This window comes from Arvicanthis niloticus, chromosome 16 (assembly GCF_011762505.2).
Source record: "Arvicanthis niloticus isolate mArvNil1 chromosome 16, mArvNil1.pat.X, whole genome shotgun sequence".
Classification (NCBI taxonomy): Eukaryota; Metazoa; Chordata; class Mammalia; order Rodentia; family Muridae; genus Arvicanthis; species Arvicanthis niloticus.
Genome location: NC_047673.1, coordinates 70,942,627 through 70,954,981, shown reverse-complemented (window position 1 = coordinate 70,954,981; position 12,355 = coordinate 70,942,627). Strand labels below are relative to the sequence as shown.

At 40.2% G+C, this 12,355-nt stretch overlaps 1 protein-coding gene across 6 annotated transcripts in view; it reads left to right on the top strand.

Annotated features, from left to right (window-relative positions):
• Positions 1-12,133, top strand: part of Nvl (nuclear VCP like) — a 53,382-nt gene extending 41,249 nt beyond the window's left edge. For all 6 annotated transcript variants that reach the window (XM_076914619.1, XM_034520671.2, XM_034520672.2 and 3 more), the window contains 5 exons: positions 4,592-4,698; positions 8,132-8,208; positions 9,324-9,412; positions 10,449-10,519; positions 11,838-12,133. In XM_076914619.1, coding sequence (XP_076770734.1) covers positions 4,592-4,698; positions 8,132-8,208; positions 9,324-9,412; positions 10,449-10,519; positions 11,838-11,882 — 389 coding nt within the window. In that variant the 3' untranslated portion in view covers positions 11,883-12,133. The remainder of the gene's footprint in view (positions 1-4,591; positions 4,699-8,131; positions 8,209-9,323; positions 9,413-10,448; positions 10,520-11,837) is intronic.
• The last annotated feature ends 222 nt before the right edge of the window (positions 12,134-12,355 follow it).

Below are 12,355 nucleotides of genomic sequence, written 5' to 3'. Positions count from 1 at the left end.
CATTACACAAATGTACTTATAAAGTGAAATAAAACCTTAGACAGGTCTTGTTTATGCTGCATTAAAAACATTGGGGTTTGAGAGATGGCTCAGCAGTTAAGAGCACTTGCTGCTCTCCCATAGGACCTGTGTTCAATTCATAGCACCCACAAGGCAGCACACAGCTCTTTGTTCCAGGGAATCCACTGCAAGCATGTGATGTACAGACATCCTGGTAGGCAAAACACTATACACATAAAATAATAAATCTTTTTAAAAAAATTTTTTAAGGCCGGGCAGTGGTGGCGCACGCCTTTAATCCCAGCACTTGGGAGGCAGAGGCAGGCAGATTTCTGAGTTCGAGGCCAGCTGGTCTACAGAGTGAGTTCCAGGACAGCCAGGGATACACAGAGAAACCCTGTCTCAAAACCCGCCCCCCCCCAAAAAAAAAAAATTTAAAAGCATTATTTTTTGATTCTTACGAAATTGTTTGTCTCTATTGACTTTTCTGTTGGTTGTTTTTGTTGTCAGTTTGACACAACCTCTAGTCACCCAGGAAGATGGAACTTCATTTGAATAGTTAGTTGCTCAGACAAGACTAGCTTTGGCCATGTCTCTAAGAGATTATCTTGAGTGTTACTTGACATGAGAGGGCCCAACCTACTGAAGGCTGCATAAGAAAGTTAGCTGAGGGCCGGAGGGAGAATTGATTCAGAGGTTAGAGGCACTTGATGCTCTTGCAGAAAACACAAGTTCAGTTCCCAGTACCCATGTCTGCACACAACCATCTATAAATCCAGTTCCAGGGGACCCTATGCCTTCTTTTGGTCTCCAGGTACCATAGACACACAGTGGACATCTGTGCATGCTGCCCAAACCCTCGTGAATCACATAAAATAACAATAAATATATCATTAAAGAAGAGAAAGTTGAATATGAGCCAGCGAGCAAGCCATTAGCAGTATTAAATATAAGCCAGATCAATACTTTTCTCCCCTATTTTGCATTTGGTGTTTTTTGTTTGTTTGTTTTCATCTTGAAGTTCTCAAAGCAATAGAGAGTAAACTAGAACAATTCTAATAACATTGTCTTCTTGTCAGAATACTTGTACCACACTCATTTTTGTTTCTGATTTGTCTTTTTAGAGACAGGATATTGCTATGTACATTGGTCTTGAGCTATTTGTCTTTCTACTCTGCTTCCTGAGTATTATAGCCATGAACCACCATGCCTGGTTTAATGCACACTTTTGACCCTAAAAGTTGTCTCAGAAATTATGCAGTATGGTATCTCTCAAGTTCCTAGGACAAAAGAATATTTCCTGAAAGTTTAAGATAAAATTTTAAAAGGCTTATGCTGACACCATGCCCTATTATTGGCCTAAACTATGATTTAAAAATGGTTGTCAGGCTAAAGCATTCTATGATGGATTTGGATAAAAGGCTACAGACTTTAAAAGTCAGCTTTTCTAGTTCACTCTAGTTTTTGTTTATATTTTTAATCCTTTGCCCTCCCTGCAGCTTAGACTTTCTTAGTCTATTGTGATGTTTGATAACTGTCTGCTAGCCAAGAGATGTCAAATTCTCAGGAGCGAAAGGATTAGGCACTTGTGATCACCTAACATGGATATTGGGATACAAACTCAAGTACTTTGAAAGATAATCAAGTGCTTTTAACTATTGAATCATCTCCCCAGCCCTGTCCTTACAATATGTTAGCATGTTTTGGGTTTGGTTTGTTTTTTGTTTTTGAGATAGGATCTCACATAATAGCCCTGGAAGGCCTGGTATGTACATATTTCTGCCTCAGCCTCTTTAAGTACTGTGATTATAGAGATGGAGTCCTCACTTGGCTCCTTGAATGGATTTCCCAGTTGTCTAGCTGGTGTATGTTTTCATTTGGAGAAAATTACTATAGAGTCTGCCATCCCATGATGATACCCAAGTTACTATAGAGTCTGCCCTCCCATGATGATACCCAAGTTACTATAGAGTCTGCCCACCCATGATGATACCCAAGTTACTATAGAGTCTGCCCTCCCATGATGATACCCAAGTTACTATAGAGTCTGCCCACCCATGATGGTACCCAAGTTACTATAGAGTCTGCCCACCCATGATGATACCCAAGTTACTATAGAGTCTGCCCTCCCATGATGATACCTAAGTTACTATAGAGTCTGCCCACCCATGATGATACCCAAGTTACTATAGAGTCTGCCCTCCCATGATGATACCCAAGTTACTATAGAGTCTGCCCACCCATGATGGTACCCAAGTTACTATAGAGTCTGCCCTCCCATGATGATACCCAAGTTACTATAGAGTCTGCCCACCCATGATGATACCCAAGTTACTATAGAGTCTGCCCTCCCATGATGATACCCAAGTTACTATAGAGTCTGCCCACCCATGATGATACCTAAGTTACTATAGAGTCTGCCCACCCATGATGGTACCCAAGTTACTATAGAGTCTGCCCTCCCATGATGATACCTAAGCTACTATAGAGTCTGCCCACCCATGATGATACCCAAGTTACTATAGAGTCTGCCCACCCATGATGATACCTAAGTTACTATAGAGTCTGCCCTCCCATGATGATACCCAAGTTACTGTAGAGTCTGCTCTCCCATGATGATACCCAAGTTACTATAGAGTCTGCCCACCCATGATGATACCTAAGTTACTATAGAGTCTGCTCTCCCATGATGATACCCAAGTTACTATAGAGTCTGCCCTCCCATGATGATACCCAAGTTACTATAGAGTCTGCCCACCCATGATGATACCCAAGTTACTATAGAGTCTGCCCACCCATGGTGATACCCACCAGTTCATTTATACCCATTTATCCTTCCCGAGAGGTTTCTTACCCTCATGTATCAGTCATCTTAAAGTTCTTTATTCTTCAATTTTTTTGTTTGTTTGTTTTTGTTTTCTGTAGACAAAGCAGTGCATTTTGGGCTGGGGGTAGGTGTCAGGCCAGTAGAGAGGAATAGTATTCTCCAGTTTTTTGTGCTTAGTTGTAAAACATAGGATTCTGTTTAACATTCTGTAATAAGTTAGGCCTATGATGAGTAACAATGAACCTTAGTTTACCTTGTGCATTTGTGTTTTATCTTCTGCTTTATTGAATCTCACCCATTCCCATTCTCTTATAATGTAGACTGCTCTGTCAGTTTACTGCATGTATTTACAGATAGATTGTCTGGATCTTTTTCAGTTGTACTCAAGACTATTTGGCTATTCTGTTTCATTATATCAAGTGACTTGTTTTGATGTCTGTAATAATTTTCTGCCTAGATTATTTTTTTAGCTAAAAAATTTTTTTTGCAGTGCTTGGCATTGAACCCAGGGTCTCAAGCATACTACATAAGTACTCTATCAGTAACTGAGCTACAACCCCCAGCACACACATCTGTGTGGTTCTATTGTGTTAGTTTGTATCTGCACTGTAAAAATGAAATGATAGCAGATTTATATCAAAAGACAATAAAGGCTAGAGAGAAATAGTATAATACTTCTCAAAAGCTGAAAAGACTGTCAACTCAGAGCTGTATCCATCATACATGTATTTCAGAATATCCTCAGGTGATGGACTAAGAAAGTCTGCCATGAACCAAGCTATGAATAGCTAAAGGAAGGCTGGGGATATTTACTTAGCAGTAGAGCACATGCGTGAGGGCCCTGTGTAAGTGAATACAGTAACGTTTCCTTGTGTGTTTTTGTGTATGTGCATGTGTGTTTCGATTTGTCTGTGTAAATGCCAGTTTTAGCCATTGGTACTTCTCATATCCATTCTCTTGGTATAAAGACTGTTAAAAAAGATGTGGTTTACCAACAGGTTCTTGGTGGAGAAATCAGAAAATTTTCTAATGAGCCTCGGTGTTATGGCAGTATGAAGCTCAGCACTGTGCCCTAGCTACTAAGAGCCAGGAACAGAGGAACATAAGGCAGTTTCTTTGAGAAGATTCATGAGAATTTTAGGTGCTCTTGGGAAAGTCCAATACATGGATAAAGGACAGGAAAGGCACCACTGAGAAAAGCGTAGTTGAGGCAGGACATATTACCTCAGATTGAAAGTCCTGGAAGAAGAGCAGTTGTGGAGCTCAGGTAGGGTTAGAGTTTCATTGTCATATGGATGGATTTTGTGTAAGAGGGGTGTGTGCATGAAATCTGTCTGTGGATGTGCATGCTTGTATGTGGAGGTCAGCAGGCATCTTCCTCAGTCTTCACCTTTTTTTTTGACACAGGATTCCTCACTGGACCAGGAACTCACTGTGGCTAGACTGGCTGACAAGCCCTAGGAATCTTATCTCTGCCTTCCCAGTGCTGATCTTATAGGCACTTGCTGCCATACTTTCCTTTTTATGTGGCTTCTGGGAATTTGAACTTTGTCCTAATGCCTTCACTGTAAACACTTCACCAACTGAACCATGTTCCTAGCCCCAGAGCATTTTACTTCCATAATACCCAGCCGACCACGATTTTTAGTTTGGTTTTTGTTGGGTTTTTTTTGTTTTCAAAAAGAATCTTTCCTGTCTTTGACTAATTACATTAAAAATAAAAACATTCTATTTAATTTATATCTGTTTTTCTCTTTCCTCTAGATATCATTGACCCTGCCATTCTGCGCCCAGGCCGGTTAGACAAAACACTCTTTGTGGGTTTGCCACCCCCAGCAGACCGTGTTGCCATTTTAAAGACTATTACAAAAGTGAGTAAAAGAAATGGCTTTTTTGTGTATGCTTATATTGTTTTAAAATGTTTTTATTTTGTTTTATGTATGTGTGTATGTGTGCCTGTATGAAGTATGCGAGCTACATGTATGTAGTTGCTCAGTAAGGTGAGAAGGAATCAGATCCTCTAAACTGGAGTGACTCCAAGATGTGAGCCTCCTCACATGGGTGCTGGGAACCTAACCCAGGTCTTCTGCAAGAACAGAAAGTGCACCTAACCACTGAGCAACTTCTCCAGCCCCGCTCATATGACTTTTAAAGTTATCCAGGTAGTAAGTTAGGTCAGCTAATTGTTCTTTTCCTAGAGCTTAAATGTTTACCAGGCCTCCATCTCCCAAAATGAGCACTAAACACATGGTCCATTCTTTTTTCTTACTCACAATGAAGGTAAATTAAATGAAGGATTGGACTTAGTGTTCAACAAGTGTTATCAGATGTCCTTGTAATCATGTTCCCCATGTCTTTAAATATTTGATCATTAGATTATCCTGTCTGAAATAGAGAAGGAAGCTTTAGAATGTAAAGAAAGTAAGTGCAGATCCGTCAGGAACATTCAGAAACACATTGAGATTTGACATCTTCATAGTAAATTCTATTTTCTGAGTTAGCAGAGTTAGCTTTGTTGTTATTATTTGCTATCGTTATTGTTACCATTATTGAGATAAAGTCTCACTATAGCCTGGACTGGCTTGGAACTTGCTGCTGGAAGTCATGCCTGAAAAGGTGTCACTGTGTAATCCAGCTGTAAGTTGTCATAGCCCTGCTTCTGCTTTCTAAGTGCAGGGATTACACATGTGAGCCATCACACCAGCCGTGCTTTGTTTTGGACACTTACATTTAATTAATGAAATAATTAGTGTTTTTGTATTTCTCTCCTTCCACTGCCCAGTGTTTGTTCCTTGTATATCTTTGTCCAGTTTTATCACACTGGCATTCTGTTCAGTAGTCAGTATTCAGAGTGTGTTTCAGTAGATCTAGTACTCAAAGTAGCACCTTTTGCCAGGTTTTTTTTTTTTCTCCCAAATACATTTTATAGTTTATTTTGGTTGATCTGTAACTATGTCATTATTGGGTTCATTCTATTCCTTGGTAGTTTATTCAACTCTATTCCTGAGTTATTTTCAATTTAAGAATTCTTGTTGGTGGCACACGCCTTTAATACTAGCACTTGGGAGGTAGAGGCAGTTGGATTTCTGAGTTCGAGGCCAGCCTGGTCTACAGAGTGAGTTCCAGGACAGCCAGGGCTACACAGAGAAACCCTGTCTCGAAAAACAAAAAAACAAAAAAAAAAAATTCTTGCTTATTGTCTTTATGTTTCAATGATAGGTTAGCTGGGACTAATTTTTCCTTTGTTGTGCAATCTCTCCATAAACTTTGTAGAAATCGCAGTGTGATTTGTTGTTTGTTTTGTTCTTGGACAATCTCATGTAGCCTGTAGTATCATAGAGTTTACTATGTAGTGCAGTGTCTATGAATTTTGATCCTCCTACCTCCATCCCCACAAGTTCTTAGATTATAGATATGATAGGTATAGAAAGTTGATAGTTGCTCCACACAAAGGGTGTGTTGAATGATGTCTTAAGCAATATCCTACTAACATCACAGTAAAAAGCCCCTTGGAATGAGCCAGAGCAAGTCAGATTGTCTTGTCTTCTGCAGGACAGAATTCAAGCTCAGTTCCTTAAGTCCAGTGTTAGGAAAGGTCAGAGAAGTACATTATGTGCATATCCTGGGCTTGTGATATGCACATGAATAGCTTGACAAGAATAGAATTTAGGTATTGAGAACTATACAGGAATCCTCAGGTAATGCCTGGTGAGTTTGTTCCTTATGATTGAGCTTTGGATGTAGAAACTAGAAGGTTTAAGGTAAAAGTCTAATAACATATAGAATTTATGTGAGGTTCTGTGTGCTGTGTGACATTGAGGTTGAAAGCCCCTCCTGGCAGCTCCTGTGCACAAATACATACATGTCTTCAGTAGTTGCCTTTCTGCTCCCTTCTAGACACTTTTCACCACTGTGCCCGTCCAGGGCTAATAACTGTCCAGGCTGAGACAACTGAGAGGTATTTAATGGTCATGCAGTCTGGCTTTAGAATTGTTTTTGCTATATGTAGAACTTAGTCACTGGTAAAGTATTAAATAGGCACAGGAACTGATTCCTTGGCCCCGTGTTAGGTAGGTTTGATATTTATCATGACAGTGGCTCTGAGAGCCCACAGTCTCTGTGGGTTTTGAATAGTTTCTTTGGATCTGGGTGGAGTGATAAATAGTTGCACAAGGTAGCTGTCTGCTGGATCTCATAGTGACAGCACCCTGCAGTGTTGCTCTTTGATGCTAAGATTAACTCATTGGCATGTTTATTCATGTGTGCATTTCTTAAAAATAGTTATTTCATAATGTAGTATATATATAACTCTAAGGAGAGAAGATAGAATGCATAAGTAAGTCCTGTACCAGGACAGTAATATTCTTGAACCTACCATTCAACTGTCATAACATTTTAAGTCATTAAAAGCTATAGTGGCGACTGGTAAGATGGCTCAGAGGATAAAGGTGCCTGCCTCTAAGCCTGAAGACCTTGAGTTCAGTTCTCAGAACCTACATGATGGAAGGAGAGAATCAACTGGAAATTTTCTCCAGCCTCCTCTTGCATGCTGTGGCATATGTGTACCCATATATGCACATAGTTTTAACTGTAAATTTTTATATTTTGGATTTTAAAGATTCATGTGTATGAATTAACTATATATGCTGTACCTATGGAGGCCAGAAGAGAGTATCAGATCTTCCAGAATTAGAGTTATAGATGGTCGTGAACCACCATGTGGGTACTAGAAATCTGACCCTAGTTCTCTTAGAAAGGCAGCCAGGGCTCTTAACCACTAACTAGTCTCTGTAAAAATATTTTTTTAAAAATTGTATAGTGTTTTCTTCTGCCATGTAATCTACTGAGAATATTAATAAGCATGGTTCCTGTACGTGGTGCTTATGTTCAGTGTTGAAATTCTGAGGCTTTTCTGAGCCTTGTTGTTTTTAGCATCTGTAATTATAAGCTGGGAGGAATTGGTTCCATTGTCAATTTTGGGTTTTAGATGAGAGATTAAAAAATAACATCTGGAGTCCGGTGTAGAGCAGCCTCCTTTCATGCTCACCATGCTGGGTTCAATACTATCCTTTAGTAAGTTTCATGACACAGATCCCTCCAACTTCATGGGTGTCAATGGTTTGCCTTTACAGCTTCTCACACTTAAGTCTGCGTCTTACCCTGGTTCTCCAGATTGAAACCCATGGCATGCTTCATTGCTTTTGGACCTTAGTCATCAGCCATTCTTTTTCATTAAGAACCAGTGACACAGATAATATAATTCTTTAATGCCTCAAACAAATCTCATATTTCTCTCTTATTCAGAATGGCACCAAACCTCCACTGGATGAAGATGTAAATTTGGAAACAATTGCTAATGACCTTCGTTGTAATTGCTATACGTGAGTATTTAAGTCTCTGCTGTCTGAAACCTCTGGAGTAGAGTTTCTTCATCAGCAGGAGAGGAAAAGAAGCTCCTTTCTCAGATTGTTGGAAAAGCTAACGGTGTTTCCCAGTGCCTGGCTGTTTCTGGCTGCTTTCTTCTCCGACAGCTTGCCTGCTGATTTGGAGGCTAAATTCCTGGCATAGATTGTCCCTTTTGTCACTCAAGCTTCCCTAACCAGGTTGTTACACTTTGCTGAAAGTTCTCTTTTCAAAATATGTACTGTGTACATGTGTTTCTCACTGGATATCAAATTCCTTAGTTACATCTGCAAAGCTGTCTGTTCCCTGTATTCATGTGCCATTGACAGCCTGCAACCGAAACAGGACACCTGATAGTTCTGCCTTGAGTTTTAATGTTTATTCTAGTAGTTTAGCTGAGATGCCCCATCCACTCTAATTTTAAAAGCCCTATTGATGGTCCCTAATAACCTCTGGTGCTTGGTATATGCCTATAGACTGAGGCCAGATAATAGGGCCCTTTCCACAAGAAAGTAAGATAAGTGAGTGAGAATTTTCATTGTTAAGGGCTTCAGGACTGTTGCTCAGCACTGTGGGCTTGCTTCTGAGAGCTGTTCTTGAGTAGTAACACAGGCACTTGATTATTTGCTATCTGGTTTTGGTTTTTTCGAGACAGGGTTTCTCTGTGTAGTCCTGGCTGCCCTGGAACTCACTCTGTAGACCAGGCTGGCCTCGAACTCAGAAATCCGCCTGCCTCTGCCTCCCAAGTGCTGAGATTAAAGGCGTGTGCCACCACTGCCCAACATTAATGTGGTTTCTAGGAATTGAATTTAGGTCATTATACTCTAGTATCTGACTAGATGTTTTATATCAACATTAGTATCTATGGCTAAGAGGAAGGACATTTTATTTTTCATTGTATGACACCTTCCTCAAGTCCTTTTCTTCTAAAGGCTGATAATTCTTTAAGTGAAAGCTAAAAGCTGTTCCTACTGCTCCTAGCTCCACCTTCATTCATTCCTCTTTTTCTTCACTGTTAAGTATATTATAAGTAAACCTCTGTCTTGCCTTTTAGACCACCTAGGAATACTTAAGAACACTTCTTTTATTCTAGGGGTGCAGACCTTTCTGCTTTGGTACGAGAAGCTTCTCTCTGTGCTCTGAGACAAGAAATAACAGGACAGAAGAATGGAATTGGAACAGGTATGACGTTCTCTAGGATTTCTACATTTAGTTTATCATTCTGGATATTTTAAAACACTGCTTTTAAGTAGTGTTTCTCTAGCCTTTTTTAGAACATTGTATAGTGAGGATGAGACTTTGTTTTGATGAGACCTTCAGAAAATTTAAGAAATACAGTTTTCTATATAATCAATTATTTTCTTCTCTTTGAAATATAAAAATCAAATGGCAATATGTACTGCACATATGCATACATTCATTAGAAAGTTTTTTATAAGTCGTATTCTGTTCCCTTTAGATATTAATGATAATAAGCAAACTTAGAACATTGTATTAGCCAGGCGGTGGTGGTGCACGCCTTTAATCCCAGCACTTGGGAGGCAGAGGCAGGCGGATGTCTGAGTTTGAGGCCAGCCTGGTCTACAGAGTGAGTTCCAGGACAGCCAGGGCTACACAGAGAAACCCTGTCTTGAAAAACCAAAAAAAAAAAAAAAAAAAAAAAAAAGAGGGCAGGGGGCTGGAGAGATGGCTCAGTGGTTAAGAGCACTGGCTGCTCTTCCAGAGGTCCTGAGTTCAATTCCCAGCAACGACGTGGTGGCTCACAACCATCTGTAATGGGATCCTGGTGTATCTGAAGACAGCAACAGTGTACTCATATAAATAAAGTAAATAAACCTTTTTTTTTAGGAAAAAGAAAAAAAAAGAACCTACCCTTGGGTGGTAATACTGGTTCTCAGTTACTTCTACTTCTGTCGACCATCTCTTCTTATAATCTCTTAAGTTATTTCTACCTGAGATCACATTGGTCATTTCTGACAGTGTGAACAGCATGCACAGCTCAACTTCAACTGGTTTTCTTCCATCCCAGCATTCCTGAAAGACAGACTGACTACCAGCAGTCCTGTTTCTTCAGATGAAATGGAAAGATTCTCAGTGAGGCCGAACTGGAGAGGGGCATATGTACATGTGCTTGAATAGGTTCCATTTGATCACCCCTCACAGTTTTCTTTTCTTGTGTTACTATACTGAGATGTGTATTTTTGTATTTCCTCCACAGGTGATCTTAAGGTCAGTCATAAGCACTTTGAAGAAGCTTTCAGGAAAGTAAAACCATCCATATCAATAAAGGTAAGAAACATCCTTGGTGTCTAGAAAAGAGGTGGGATATGACATCAGTTCTAAAGAACTCAGGAATTTTATCTTTTTATTTTCTTTTGTTTATTTTTTATTGAAAGATAGTTTCTTTGTATAGCCTAAGCCATCCTCAACCTCCCGAGACTCCTGCTTCAGCCTTCAGGATTATAGGGTTATAGCTATATGCTGCAATACTCTCTTCACTGGCATATATAGTAGGCCAAAACTTTAAATGTTCATGTAATGAAATGGTATAGGTACTCGAAAGACAAAAAGACATTTCTGAAACATATCATTAAATAAAAAGCATAAGAATTGTATTAGATTGTAGGCATGAGCCACCGCACCTAGCATAATTGGCTTTTAAAAATAAATTTTACTTGCGTGTGGTGGGGAGCATACACGTACCATAGCTTGTAAGCATAAATCAGAAGATAACTTGTGAGAGTTCTCTCTGTTATGTAGAGGGTAAGGATTGAACTTTGGCCCTAAGATAGATTCTAAATAGCCGGAAGTAAAGCAGAACACGTTGTATTTTCCTTTGGGATAAATAGGTAAGAGTGGAATTGCCACGTGACACTGAAAAGGCTCATGTGGCATCAGTGAGCTTCCTCTACATCCCTGCTACACTGACAGAACTCTGAAAGACTTAGCACAGCAAGGGAGGTGAGGACATGAGATGCTCCAAGTCTCATACATTGTGCTGTACAGAGTGGAACAGTCATGTGGGAGCCATCCTGGCAGTTTCTTGGCATGTTTAGACACTTTAGAGGGCTTTTCTTTAGTCTCCTGTTTCCATCAGGTCTCAGGGTAGTTTACAAGTAGAAATACCTCTTGACCTGTGTGCAGACTTCCCTGGACAATGATGGAAATCATGGCTATCCTAGAAAGGAACTTGTACAGACTGTAGGTACAGTAGCAAGGCAGAATCTCTGGGCCCAGCAGTTAGGGCTGCTGTAGCAAAGAGCCATAGACAGGCACCTTAAACAACAGAGACACACGTCTAAGATCAAGATGTCGACCTGTCAGAGTTCTCCGGTCTCTGTCCCTACAGGTGTCCTCTCTGTCCTGTCTCCACATGTCCTTCTAGTTATGCACTCGGTGTCCAAACTTCCTCTTGTACAGCAACCCCAGCCATTTGGGACTGAGGCCCAACTTCACCAACTTCTGCAGGGCTCTGCAGAAGCCCTGTCTCCAAGGCAACCACACTCTGATGTCCCCAGGGTTGGGGATTCAATGTAGGGATTTGCAGGTTACACCTTCCATCCCATAACTGATTGATGAGCACAGTGTGGTATTTTTTTCCTCACAGGATCAAGAGATGTATGAAGCTCTGCAGAGGTCCCTCAGTCAGTGACGTTTGCAGACCTGGCGTGGAGGTGTCTGGTGCGTGGCACTCACCACGAATCACACTAGCTCTGAAGGGTCTTCTTTCAGCTTGACACAGATGATCTTATTGTAAGCATTTTATTTTCAAATTGATGAGGCCCAATTGAAGAAAATGGTGTTTCCCATCTGACCAGCTTTGTGGAAAAACTCCCTTCCTCCCTTTTAAGAAAGAGAAAAAAGAACCGATAAAGCCTTATTCAAATAAAGTTTTATTTTGAACTCTCTTGTTCATGCATAAAAGTTACAAAAAACAGTTTCCTTGAGAATTGATCACCTCACATCCCATCCCCTCAGATACACATTCATATCAGTTTTCTGTAATTTTCAGGATATTTTTCTACATAACTAACCATCAAATACATATTACCACTATTTAACTCTGTAGCTCTAGTCAGTCTTTCTCAGCTTATATGATGTCATTTATAGTAAAGGGATCTGCTC